We start from the raw sequence: 13,554 nt of genomic DNA, 5'->3' as shown, positions 1-13,554 counted from the left end.
AATGTGTTCAGGTGTTTGTGATAAGCCAGAAGAGGGAAAGCTGAACTGAAGAACTGTGTTAAAAAAACCTGTGTTTTCTGTATAACGATCCAGGATGTTTCTTGTGCTTCTGGGGAAGTCTATGCTAACATTGCCTGAGCTTTTGCATTACTGAGGCTGAAACCAGCCACAAAGAAGCTTAAGCCTTTTAAGAAACTGTAGGACCAAAGAGAAAAAACACTAATGGGCTGTTTGCCCACTTAGAGAGACTGAACATTGTTTCCCTCTTTGTAAGTTGTTTTTATTGTGGGCAGGGGATAAAAAGGCAGAAGAATCTGGCACATCTGTTCCTTTCATCATTCTGGTACCTGAATGTGAGAAGGGAAAGGAGGTTTGTCTGCTATCAGCCCCAGGTTATCTGGATGTCCAAAAAGGACTGAGAAATGCCATGAAACGTAGGCTTTATGCTAGAGGTAGTGGAGTTGCTGTATTCAATTGATGGTGCAAGACAGATGTGAAAGAAACTACTAAGCCAAAAGGAGAAAATTGCTTTGCTTAGACAAATAGCGAAACTTCTCATGCATAGCGGTAAGAGCAGATTAATCTCTTCATAACCTATCAGAAGATGTTGCGGTTTTTTTCATTTTTATTTTGACAGTGTTGGAAGAGGTGAGCTAGTGCTTCCAGTTCCCTTAGTGGTGAAGGTGCAGTCTTTGGCTGAGCATTCCAGTATGGCCTGGGAACATTCTTAACTGTTGGAATGTGCATGTGGACAGCAAAACTTATGACCTGGTTTACAGGAACTATTTTGTTACTAATTTTTGGCACCAAAGATAGGAATAAACAGCCTCTTGGAGATCTAGAAACTGAATCCTTCCATCCTGCAGCTGATTACAGCTTCTGCAGCATTGCTGCCAGGGAAGACACCATGTGAGTACTCCCTAATCCATTACAGTTAATTAAGACAGTTATCTGAAACAACCTTCATCAGCAAATTCAGCTAGTGCTGCTGACTTTGTCTAAGAAATGTCTGGATTGTCCTTTTCCTTGGCAGAGAGAAAGAGGCAATAATCTCTTGCACAACAGCTAGAAAACAATGATCATCCTGCTGATGCTACTGCTTGGGGAGTATGTACCAGTTCAGTTCGGTAGGCTTCTGGGGTGAGTCTGTTTGAACTAACATTTCAGAGACTAAGCATTGATGGTAAAGTTGACTAAACACTCAGCTTTCAGTGGATGCTGCTGGACAAACTCCTAGCTTTCTGACTTGCCAGTCTGGATGTTTTGTTCCACGGTTTTCAACAGGATAACAAATTTCACCTACAAGTGAGCTGCAGGATCCTTGGCTCTGGAGTACATACAGCAGCAGCTCCAGCTGTGCAGTGAGTCAGATTTATGAGATAAAGTTGAATACTGTTAGTAAGTTTTGTGTAACTCCCGTTTATGTTTCTGTATTAATTAAGGTAGGGACCTCCTACTATATTTAAACAATTACTTACCAGTGTAGTATAGAAAATAGCATAGCTACCTCTAGTGTTGTCAGATTTGCATGCTGAGGGGAGGACCTGTGAACTAATTGCAGCCATCTATGTAGAATTGCAATTAGATACTGGAGGGATCCAATTTTGTGGATTGGTGAGCTGACAAATGAACACAGGCTTAGTAGCAACTTTTCAACTCTAGTTGTTAGTGTAGGAATTGGGTAGCTGAAGCTGAATGCTGTGAGAGCCCTCTCCTATTCTGGGCACAATATGACGTGTAATCCTGGACAAAAATTATTTTTGTCCAAACATACTTTGTTATCCTGGCTTTATCTTAAGCCACTATTGTTCTTTTTTTGAGTTATTGCATACTAACAGGAATGTAGAGCAAACACTAATAATAGGTTTATGTGATTTAATTTGCTGTATGACTTCATTCTGCATTTTGATTAAATCCAGGTTCTTTAGTCACTTCACTCAAACATAAAGTGAAACTTTGCATGACATACTGGTACAGCATTTAAAATAGTTTTGTGCATTTGAATATTCTTTTCATAATGTATGTAAGATCTGTAAGTGTATTTAAAGTTTTCATTGTAGATGCAGTTGGTTTGCCCTTCCATCACTTACAAATCCAATCACAGCAACAGTGAATCTACTTCAAGAAAATTCAGTGGAGTATATAAAATTGTGAATTTAGTTCAACTGGTAGAGGCATATTTTCTTTCCATACAAACCTATTGTCAGTGGTGCTAATGCAAAAATTTGTCCTAAGAGGTAAATCAAACTGAAAAATATTTATGTTTAGAAGCCTGGGTCAAGCTGTTCCCTTTCATGTATTTTGAAACATAAAAGTTATCTAGCTCAACAACTAATAACCTGAAGAAATACAACAAAATATCTGTAGTTTCAGAATTGAGAAAGTGAGCTACCTGAAGCTACAGGATTTGAAGGACACTAGCTGCTGTAGTAGGGGGAATAAAGGTCTGTGTAGCTGAAGCAGTATCTTGGGCAGTAAATGTCCGTGCCTTCTATGAACAAACACACAAAGCTGCTATGTGGCAGTTTAGGCAATTCAGGACTGACCTTTTGTCTCTCTCTGCAATGTCAGCAGGAGGGTAAGCAGCCCATAATGTCTATACGAAGGATTTACGTCTGCTTATATAGATGGTTTTTTCAATTCCTTTTTGTCTCTCACTGAGACTTTGTTGCTCTTTATGCTTTTCCTTTATCATATTGTATGACTGTCAGACACTAGAAGGCTTGAAAATCTTACGTTGCATATTTTGCTGTTTTACCTTTTCTCCCAGTGTCAGTTCTGACCTGATTTCATCAGTATCAAACTGTTAGAGCTAGAAATACCTGTTATATTCGTAAGCCTATCACCTAAAAGCTTGGACTCTCAGCTTTCAAACTGAAAAATATTATTCTCTAATGCTACTGCTTTGTGAAACATTGCTTGCTAGAATAATTTGGACTTGAAGTTGACAGAAAGACAGCATGGTAAAATATTAAAATCTATATCTCATAAGCAAGTATCTGTTGCAGACATTTCAGTTTTCTCCAAAAAAGTCATGGGGAACATTTTTCCCCCATGCTCTCAGTTATTTCCAGCCATTTTACAATGCTAGCTCTTTCTCCAATGATCAGAAAGATTCCAATTGAACCCTGAGTTTTATCTATCTATGATAATGTTTCATTTACAAAAGGCTACTACCACATCCGTGACAGTGTTTGGAATTGTGAGGTTAAAAATGTAGTGCAACCAGTAAAAAAGGAAGGCTATTACACAAAGCAATAAAATAGATGCAAGCTTTGCTCAGGCAGAGCATGCTATCTGCCATCATAGTGGCTTATAACTGTGGAGCGAAAATTGTAGGAATGAGCTTGCCTCCCTATCACTCAAGTCTTTTTTACAATGTAAAAAGAAAATAATACAAATACCAATTGCTGTTCAAACCTACTCATTCAAATACATGCTTACTAGGTTCTTTGTTCCTTACGCTAAAGCCTTCAGTAACAGGCATTGCAAGAAACGAGACTACAGACTCTGTATCTGAGATTCCTTTTAGACCTATAACAGTACAAGCTAGTGTAAAAATGATCATTAATCTTAACAATGTCCAGATTTCCATGTTCAAAATATTTTTAATTCTCCAGAATAGGAAAACAAAGAGAAAAGAGGGGGAAATGTCCTCGTTCTGCTCTTCAAAGCTCATTTCAGATACAAGGCTCCCACCCAAATTGAAGGAATCTCAGGTAGTGACATGATGAAGACAAAGCCTTGGGAAGAGCATTTCAGAATTCCCTCTTAGCCGTTGCAAAAATTCTATATAGCAGGAGCAGTACTGTGCGCTGTTTTTTTCCCCTAAGAGTAGCACTATCTTCTTTCTTTAGTAAATAAAGGACACGTAATGCTGTAAACATGCCTCATATAGGAGGTATGTGCTTCATTTACAGTTGTTGCACAGTTTGAGCTGAAGAGATAAAACTTAAAAAAGAAATCTAGATCAATAGGAAGAGTTTGACATCCCCTTTTTTGTTTCTAAATGGTATGGCAGTAAGGGAAGTGTTCCATGTTCAACAGCTGCTATTTTTAGACACTTGTCTGTTTTCCAGTTAAGCCTTCCTCAGAGCTGTATGGGGTGTCTGTGTTTTTTAAACTTTCATAGTTTCACGGAAAAGATAAAATCTTGGCCTAGAATGAATTTAATATGATAGGGACCATGAAGATGTCATTTTGCTTTCCCTAGAGCTGTGACGTAGCAGTTTGGTGTACTTCTGTCTGATTCTGTATGTTTTGTATCACTGATGTAGGAGGCTTATGGTTTTTTGCAAGTTCAGGACTCCAGACTGTCTCACTATGGATCAAAAGACACTGTTCGGTGCTGAAAAAAGGACACCCATCTGTGATTAGCGCAGGACCCAAACAGTACCAGCCTCATCAGCAAAAACTGCTGTGGAACTAAATCATCTTTTAAGACAATCTTAGGTAGGAAAGTCTAAGAAGTTTAAGCCTAACCCCAGTATCCAGCTGCTATACTTGAACTGGAAGGATATTTCTATATTGCTTTATATAAGATTTCATGTATACATAAAGCTTAACTGTTCTTTTATAGACTGCTACAGAGTGCTTTCAAACTTGCATTTAAAAACCTACCTTTATGTCTTCCTTAGTAGATCTTTTGCTTATTTTAATATCAGCCTGCCCAATCTTGGGAGGAAATAAAGTTGGTATTTTACATTTAGAACATGCTGACTGACAGCACAGAGCCAATCTAAATGAGATGGGATGTGACAGACTCTTCTGGAAGAACATAACCCACCAGATGTGTTCAAAAGAGCCTGAGCTGAAAAGTGATTTCTCCAAAGCTGCCTCTCAACCTTGAAGCTCAGGACAGCTTGAGACATCAGTGTCCATCTTAAACATTTCAGAGGATTTGCCAAATGTAAACAAAAGACAATTACATACATGAGGGAAAAGTGATGTATTTTCTTTGGTGAAAGAACTTGAACACAGCAGAGTATGATTTTTCAGGTTTGCTGTGTTAGGATATGGTGTATCTCTCCTTTTCTGAGATATTCATCCCCAGTTTACTGGTATAAAGCTCCTAACAAACCTGTATCTGTTATTTACATTTCTTAGTGAGAGGAAACCTGCATCTAAGCATTAATTAGAGACTACTGAATGATGACTGTTGTTTAGGCTTAAGATTTATCCAGAGACTGAAAATTACACAGTTCTCTTGGAATCCAATAGGTCATAATTTGATCAATCCCCTCTTGGTTTCTGATATGCAGAAAGAGTTGGTCCAGTCTAACCGCTAGCACATACCTACAAGTATCTGTGAAATAACCTGACACTTAAAGACAAGGTAATTACAAAGGCAACAGCAACATAACTAGTACTGTCTCCAGTTCCTGCATTTTATTATGCCATCAGCCAGTTTTCAGGCTGTTACAATATGGCATTTTGGCCTTATGGCTGTAGGCAAAAGCCAAGTATTCACTACATTTTCTCTAACAGCAGCCTCATTCCACTGAGTAGGAAATACTTACTCACATAAGAAAGGTGGGACTAGTCTACCTTGGAGCACTTGGTTTCTTTCCTTTAGTGACAGTTCAGGAAAAGATGGTGAATTACTCATCATGCATGCATGGCTACCTCCATGTTAAGTGTGCTGTTCTCTTTAGGCACACAGAAGCATGCCCACTCCAGCATACTTGTTGTTACTTACGCCAAGCAGCATAATGTGTGATTGTTTTACACTGTACATCGTTGTCATAAAACCAGCGGTTGGGTGTCCGCATTCCTAAAGCCTTGCCAAGATAGAAAATAAGATTGAGTGATGCCTGATGAGATTCAAAACTCCTGACAGACCATACTATGTTGTAGAGTTAGGACAAGATTTCTGCCTTGCAAATGAAATGTGTGCATACCTTTCACCGGTGAGCAGCGGGTAATGATGCTTACGAGGTCTAACTGGGCAGCTTAGCAATGCTGTTTCTTCATTTACTTCTAGCTTTATTTTCCTTCTGTTAAAATCCTCTCATTCTCCCCTCACTGAATAACAATGAAACATGTCAGCTGGTGCAGAAGGTGGCTATAAAGTGGATTGTTTTATTTTTTGGAGGCAGTGCAAGGTATTGTATTGATCTTTAAACTACTATGTGGTCTGGATATAAGCTGTATGGTAGGCTGCCTGTCGTGCTGTGGCAGCTGACTACATAATGCACTTTTGCTAGCAATGTCTGTATAGGACCACTGAAAGGATTGCGGCACATTTTTTTGGTCAGAGAACACTTGGAATTTGTTCCTTAAAGACAGAAATACTTACAGTGTAACCTTTACGTTCATATATTTTCCAGGCTTTTTCCAGAGTACAGGGGGTAAATAACATCAACATTCCCATCTGCCTCGGGCTTTGTGTCTCTCTATTCGTGTTAATTAAATTACAAAATTTGTACATGTTAAGTTAAAAACTACTAGCAGCAGCTGCACCAGAGATAAATAAATCTGGAGAGCAACACAGCCTCAGTTCTCACTCAAGAATTTGCTTATCCCACAGGTTACCACTGTATGTGTACATGTGCATGTGTGTAAGGATACAAAGATCATTACCTCTGTGTGAGAATATGAGAAAGGATACTTATATTACTTCTACATTTTGGGGTTTTCCCTCTGCTTTTGCAACCACTACCCCAATGCTTCTATTCATTCATTCGTTTGGTGATTTGATTCCTTTGGGTTTAGTATTTGCCTGCTAAGTGTCAGATTTCTGTCCTGTAATGTTTCTCACACAACTATTAGCCATAAAAACTTAATTTCAAAATGTGTTTAATTGTTCATATAGGCAAGCTAAATGCAGGCCAGGAAACAAACCAGTGGAAAATAAAAATGATGAATGGACTTTAGAAGTATAGTTTGATTTTTACTTGACTGAAAATGAAACCTACCACACCAACACTGCATTGAGATGGTCTTTGGGTATTTCTTTAAGGTATGTGATACCAGTCCCAAAAAGAAGGTTGAAAGGATGCTGCTCTGCTGAAAAGTTTGTGCTTTTAGATCTTTTCTAAACACACAATGGTTGGCTATGCAGATGAAATGATGAGTTGAGCTAGAAAAATACTTGAGTTTAGGGTTCAAGCTTTAGCCTTCAGATTCTGCATAGGCCTTTACAACAAATAAGAACCTAGTTCATAAATAGTAGTTCATGTTTTTATCTACAAAAGTACAAAAAAAATAATTAAAAAAAAAAAAAGGTTGGGGGGTGTGTGTGTGTAAATCATGAGGTAGCTCCAATATGGTTGCGACTGTTGCGAGCCTGAGCCGCACTCTGGGAAGCGCAGTGGCGCTGCCATGCCTCTGGCTGGTGCGGAGCAGTGTCCCAGCCGGCCGGGTGTGTCACAAAGCGGAGCGGGACCGGACTGCACAGCAGGGCACCTCAGCACTACGGCAGGGGAACCGCCTGAAGGCCGCCCCGCGTCCCACCGTAGGGCAGGACGCGAGCGCTGTCACCTGCCGGCGCCGCCGGGCGAGCCCCACGGCACAGCGCGCCCTGCCCCACGGCCCCCCGCCGCGGGAGGGCTGGAGGGCGGGAAGGCGGGAAGGGGGCGCTCCCGCCCCATCGCCACAGCCCAGGGGCAGCCGGGCCCGAGCCCGCCGGGGGACGAGCTGCGCCCCGCCAGGACCGCGGGGGCAGCGGGCGAGGTCTGCACGGCGGCGGCAGCACTCGGACGACGCCCCCGCTGAGGGAAGGAGCGGGCGGCGCTCACCTGCCGGGACCCGCCTCCCTCTCAGGCGGCCCCGGCCGCCCCGCTGCCCCCAGCAGCCGCCCGGCGCCAGGCGGCCAGGGCTGCCCCCCGCTCCCGGCCCGGCGCACGCCACGTGACCCCGCCTCACACGGGCAAGATGGCGGCGCCCAGAGCCGCCGTCAACGTGCTGCGGCGCGGAGGTGAGTGCGCGCCGCCGCCGCCGCGGGGAGGGGCGGGGGGGAGGGGGAGGCGCGGGCCCGGCGCGGCGCTTTGCCCTCCGGCCGCCCTTCCCGCCCGGCGCCGCTGCTGCCTGTGGGGCCGGGCCGGGGCAGGGCCGGGCAGCCCCGCGACGGGCGAGTGACCTGCTCGAGTTTTGCTGCGACAGTTTCTGCTGTTACCGTGCAGAGTGTGACAGGAGCAGTGGCCCGGCATACGCGTGCGCGGCGTTTTCTAGCAGCCCGCGCAGCTGCGGAGTGGTGCCGGTGCCGGGGGGGCAGTGTGCGGGAGGCTGCCGGGCCGGCACCCCCCGTGCTCCCAGGGCCGCCCGAGGGCCCCTTTCCTACCCCGTAACCTTCGCTCCTGTGTGTCTTACTGACTTACTGATGCGTAAGAGCAGTTGTACGAGATGTTGCACTTTGCTGGAAGTTTTGCACAAAACAAACTTTCTGACGCGGTGTTATTTACCTCCCGTTCCTTCCCCGGTGCTTTGCAGTCTCCTGTTGGGTACCACTGTGAGCCCGCTGGGCTGTAGCGTTCTGTGTTTCTTTTTAGCTCCCGTTGTGAAAATCAAATGTGTGAACGGAAGGAAATACCTCACAATGATCTTGATGAAAGACTTGTACCATAATATTTTTTCTAAGGCTGTTGAATACTTCATGTGGTAATAGGGGATGGAGTGATCCCAGATTAGTTTTAATGTAAACATCAAACTGAACACCACTGTCAGCTGAAGCCTGGTATTGCAGTGCTTTACAGCTGGTGTAACAAAGTTTCAATCCCATTTCTTATGTTACTGATTCTGATCTTACGCTGTACTTTTTCATTCTGTCCCAATAGTCTTGAAAAACATTGGAAAATGTAAAGGCCTCTTCTTCATAGTTAATCCTGAATTTTGCAGGGCAGAAGTGCCATATAACTTTTTTTTTTTTTCAGTGGTGAAGGTTCATATCTATAAGGAAATTTCAGTTTGACCAGACTCTTAGAATCTGAGCATCAGCTGAACTCTGGGAAGAGATGCAACATTTGGCTTTCAGAGTCTCCTATTTGTTTTATTTCTAACAGCTGTCAAAACCTTCGCTCTTTCACATGTGTGGAAGTGTGTGGAAGGGAATCAAATTTCTTGATATATGGTACCATACAAAAAATTATCTTTTGGGTTTGAATCTCAAATGAATTTAAATTTAGCATGCAGCTTCATACAGCTGTTCATTATTTGCTTCAGCAGTTCTGCGTCTGCAGCCTTTTTGTTCTGGATATTGTTTGGTCGGGTGTCCATGCCCTGCCACCAGCTCCAGCCCCAGACACACCTAGAAACCCAACGGCTGTCATCCAGTTAAAAGAACCAAGCCATTTAAATTTGTTAAGCCTTCATACCTTCCCTTTAGGCATCAAACCTTGTTCAGCTTCCCCTAGTGGATATACTTTTCTAGAAATTGAAAAAGCAAAACTGTCATAGTTCAGACAGGACTGATTAAACTAAACCAAATTTTCCCTGAATTGGACAGTTGGGTATAATTTAATTTGCAAATACTGAAAGACAGAAGTAATTTAAATTAGATTTTGTTCACCTAAGGGAATCTGTTCTACCTAAATTGAGCAAAAATTACTTTTTTGTAGCCTCTTTTGTGATATTTTTTTCATATTTCTGATGTCATGTTTTTATAAATCATGAAAGGAAAGTTTTCTTTGTTGTGGAACTGTTTCTAGTTAAGTGCATTTGAACAGCAAAGATCTGGGAAGTTTTTATACTGGTTAAATACTGCCTCCGCTTATCAGAAGGACTTAGGCTAGCCTAAAAAAATGTTTATTGTATTTGAAAAAGAAAATAAGTTGAATGAAAAATAGTAGGAAGTTAAAAAGACAGTTTGTACCTTTTCAGCAGGCATATTGGGAATTTGTTTGAATAGTCTCTGCCTTGCTAGTGGCAGAATTGCAACACTGTCAACCTAAGGAGAAGGTACACAACTTTGTAAGAGTGTGAGTGGCTTGCACAAACCTTTGTGAAATTTTGTGTGCTCAAACACGGCATTTCAGAGAAGCCTTGAAGTGTCTTGAACTGCATTTTAGCTGCCACCAGTCTTCAAATACTTGAAGAGTATTTGAAAATAATTTTACAGGTATTGCATAGAAGTGTGAATTGTGTTTACCGTTTTGTAAAAGAAAACCAAGGAACATCCCAAACATGGGCACTTCAACTCGGTGTGTCATGTCACGGTTGGTACCTGGGAATAGTACGGATTATATGGTGATTCATTGGCTTGTAAATGGTCTAATTACATATTATGACATTTTCAGTTATTGCAATAATTGCATCTGTGATACTTCATTGGTAATAAGATAAAGGAGAAGACATCAAAGAACTGCATGTCTACAAATTCAGCTCAGATGGTTTAAGGCATAGTAGTGTCCTATTGATTTATTCATTTTAGGCAAGTAAATTACTGTAGAGTAGAAGCCCCTGCTTTCTTGTAATGAAGTTTCAAGGCTTTGAGCCACACAAAAATAATTGGTGAGAAGACATCCCTTGTAAAATGAGTTACTGATACAACTGATTTCTGATCTTGCTTCCCTATCTCTAACAATGAATAAGTATTCTATAATAATCTATGTGATGTATTATTGGCCAGACTCTTAAAGTTAAGTCACTGTAGACTGACAGCGTATGATACATCTCTTAGATACGTAGTCTGTTCTCAGGCTTTCTGCTTGTACACTGGCTAGTTAAGCCCCTTGTGGAACTGGGAATTCGTATGCAGGCTTCTAAACAGGTACCGATAAACCTGGAAACTGCTTTCAGATAGAAGGTGTAGCTGTCTCCAAGACCACAGTGTGTGAGATGTTGTGAGATACTTTTCTTCTGCAAAGCCCTTTAGAAATTACTGGTTTCAGATTTTTTTCTGAACAGTACTCTTTTCCCCTCAGTAGTAAAATGAAGAGGAGATCCATAAATGTGTTTTTAAACCTTCCTCTAAAAAAGCAGGAATTCTATTTTTTTGCAGTACAGCTTCAAAGCCTCAAACAAGTTTGCCTAGAAGTGCTGAGTCTCATTAGAAACCAGTCTTTTTGTCTTTTTTGTCTTTTTTTCTTTTTTTTTTTATTTGCTGTTACAGAGCATTCTTATTTGGGCTGTATAAATCACAAGTTTGGTTCACAGGTCTTCTCAGTAATGCGTGGTTGAGTATTGTCTGTACTTCATAGTTAGTCTAGGCAAGATTGAGTATTTCAGGGGAATAATAAACTCTTCTCCAGCAGGGTATTTATATGAAAATCATCAAACTATTCAGAAGCATTACAGAAGTTAGAAATATTAGTTCAAACCCTGCAGAGAAGTGGACTAATTGAAGAAGGTATAACAAATGAGTGAAGCAATATGAAGTGATTTGGTTTACATTGTTCAGTTACAGTGCATATATATATATATATATATATATATAAATTTACATAGTGTTTTTCTTTGTGGTCAGACATGGCTTTGCCATTTAAGATGGTAAAACTGATAGTCAACTTTTAAATTATCATTATAGGTTGAACTCTGCATGTTAGTGTACAGAAGTGTGCTGTGGAGTCTCCAGCTGGGAGGTGGGTAAATAAAGTGCCTGCTGTAAATATCTTCAAATCTCCATTTCCATGGCTTTTTGATTTCCAAAAACGTGGTCAAGATCAAATCAGTTACTTTACTGAGTCATATCTATCCAAAACCATTGCCTATTCCACCACCTGCAAGGGGAGAGGACTGTCTCCACTCCCTGGCAATCTTTTTTTCAGCCTTTTCTGATACCTTGTTGCTGTCACTAACTTACTTCTGTAGGCAGGAACCTGGAATTGCTGGCATGTCACCACCTCACCCACACAGCCTGCCACAGAGAATCTAGCGTCCTTCTGAATAGTTAGCAGAATCGGTAACACAACTGAGTTGAGGCATCTTTCCCACAGTGTGCTTAGTTTCCTTTCATTTTATATTCCTTTTACTAGTATGCTATCCAGAATTGATCAAACACCTGTGCCCAGCTTTGTTTCATGAATGCGGCTGAGGGTGCCTACTGGTCCTCATGGAAGCAGGGGACACCCCTGTGAAAATTAAGGTACTGGACTGTATTTTAGGGACATGTAATTTCCATTACCTTAACCTTAATTTGTAGTCAGTCTTTATCCTTATCAATATTTAGCCAGTTTGGGCATTCTGTCCAAATGGGAACCTGGGGTTTTTCACTCCTGCATTGGAACTGGAGTTGACATAAAACATTCAAGCCAGCTTAAGAAATTGAGTGAATTTGGGTCAGGAGATGGAACATTAATGACTGTTTAATACAAGACTTCTTTCTCTTGAGTTATCCATAAAAACTTCACTGAGTTTTTTACTAAGCAGTATTTCTGATACACATGGTCCGTATCTTGTGTTTTGTTAGTCTGCAGCCTTTGATAATGCTCATAGCCTCATGAAATGCAGAGTTTTCGGTATTTTTAAGAGGAAGTGAAAGAAGGGCTCAAAACAAGGTAGTTTTCTTTTTTGCTGAGATCAAAGCATGCATGCCAGATTCTTGAACTGCTATATGCTACTGAATCAATCTGTTTCCATCTTTCTGATGTGTTTTGGAATAAGAGTTACATTTATTTGTTAAAAGTTGTTGTAGCTTGTCCTTTGATAAGTGTATTTAACCATAAACCTCAACACAGATAAGATTATTCGCCTGTTAAGAATGAACCGTAAAAATCTTCTTGCACTATTAATATTCATATGTTAAAAGTATCTCTTCATCCGTGTCTTCGTCACCATTAAAAAGAAACTTAGAAATGTACAACTCAAAAAATTAATCCTTATTTATGGTAACATTCAAAAGCTGACATTTTAAAAAAAAATTAACCATAGCATATACAGATAACAGTTTTGGGGAGACTTGACTAAAGATTTCCTGATATTACAGACTGATTGTCCTGTAATTCTGAGGTTTTTTGGCAAATGAGAGAAAGTGATTGAAAATTTTTGCAAGAGCGTTTTTGAGATCAGATGATGCTTGGCTGCACTGTGCAATATATGAGCTGGGCAATTAGCTGGAAGAACAATATTAATTCACATTTTCCATTAATTTGTAGACAGACTCATGTCTCCAGAATTTAACATTAGCCTTATCAGCTGCAAATGATGCATGGTGGAAGTTCAAACCATTTGATTTTAGTACACTTTTAACGTTTTTCAAATGATCCTAAGGTAGTTTCATCCCTGTCTTGAAAAGAATCAGGCAGATGAGGAATTATTCCCATTTCAACAGTGCAGCAATGAGTAACTCTGGGGGAGACATGCACTTTTATGGTTTGAGGCACAAGAGGAAAAATATTCCCCTTTCAATAAAGTGTTTAATTGTTCTCCTCTTTCAGTTGAGAGGTAATGTATTGTTGGCAGCACACAGCGCCTTTGTTCTGACAAGATCTATCACTGCTGGCTGTGGGTGGATTTGTAGGGTGTGCTTTCACCGTGAGCTTAGGTTTCTTAATCAGCATTAGCTAAGAGTGCCTTTAAGTGAAGGGAAGTCACCAGCAGATGTCCAGCCATGGCGTGAATTGGATCAACTTGTTGATCTGCCTGAAAACCAGGCGCTGCAGGGGAGGCTGTGTTCGGCTG

At 41.1% G+C, this 13,554-nt stretch overlaps 1 protein-coding gene and 1 long non-coding RNA gene across 9 annotated transcripts in view; both read left to right on the top strand.

The window, feature by feature from the left end:
- Window positions 1–653: 653 nt before the first annotated feature.
- Window positions 654–13,554, top strand: part of METAP1D (methionyl aminopeptidase type 1D, mitochondrial) — a 56,537-nt gene continuing 43,636 nt past the window's right edge. For 2 of the 8 annotated variants that reach the window (XM_056348912.1, XM_056348909.1), the window contains exons 1-2: window positions 7,801–7,918; window positions 11,462–11,516. In XM_056348912.1, coding sequence (XP_056204887.1) covers window positions 11,474–11,516 — 43 coding nt within the window. In that variant the 5' untranslated portion in view covers window positions 7,801–7,918; window positions 11,462–11,473. Of the gene's footprint in view, window positions 910–1,033; window positions 1,141–7,601; window positions 7,919–11,461; window positions 11,517–13,554 lie in introns of those variants that run through there. The other 6 variants (XM_056348911.1, XM_056348916.1, XM_056348915.1 and 3 more) reach the window with 6 other exon arrangements.
- On the top strand, window positions 1,148–6,870 carry LOC130153696 (uncharacterized). Its single transcript, XR_008823488.1, has 2 exons — window positions 1,148–4,452; window positions 4,710–6,870. It is a non-coding gene; the product is annotated as an uncharacterized LOC130153696 (long non-coding RNA).

This window comes from Falco biarmicus, chromosome 8 (genome assembly GCF_023638135.1).
Source record: "Falco biarmicus isolate bFalBia1 chromosome 8, bFalBia1.pri, whole genome shotgun sequence".
Lineage (NCBI taxonomy): Eukaryota > Metazoa > Chordata > Aves > Falconiformes > Falconidae > Falco > Falco biarmicus.
The sequence above is the reverse complement of the archived record's forward strand: the minus strand, read 5'-3'. Positions and strand labels throughout refer to the sequence as shown.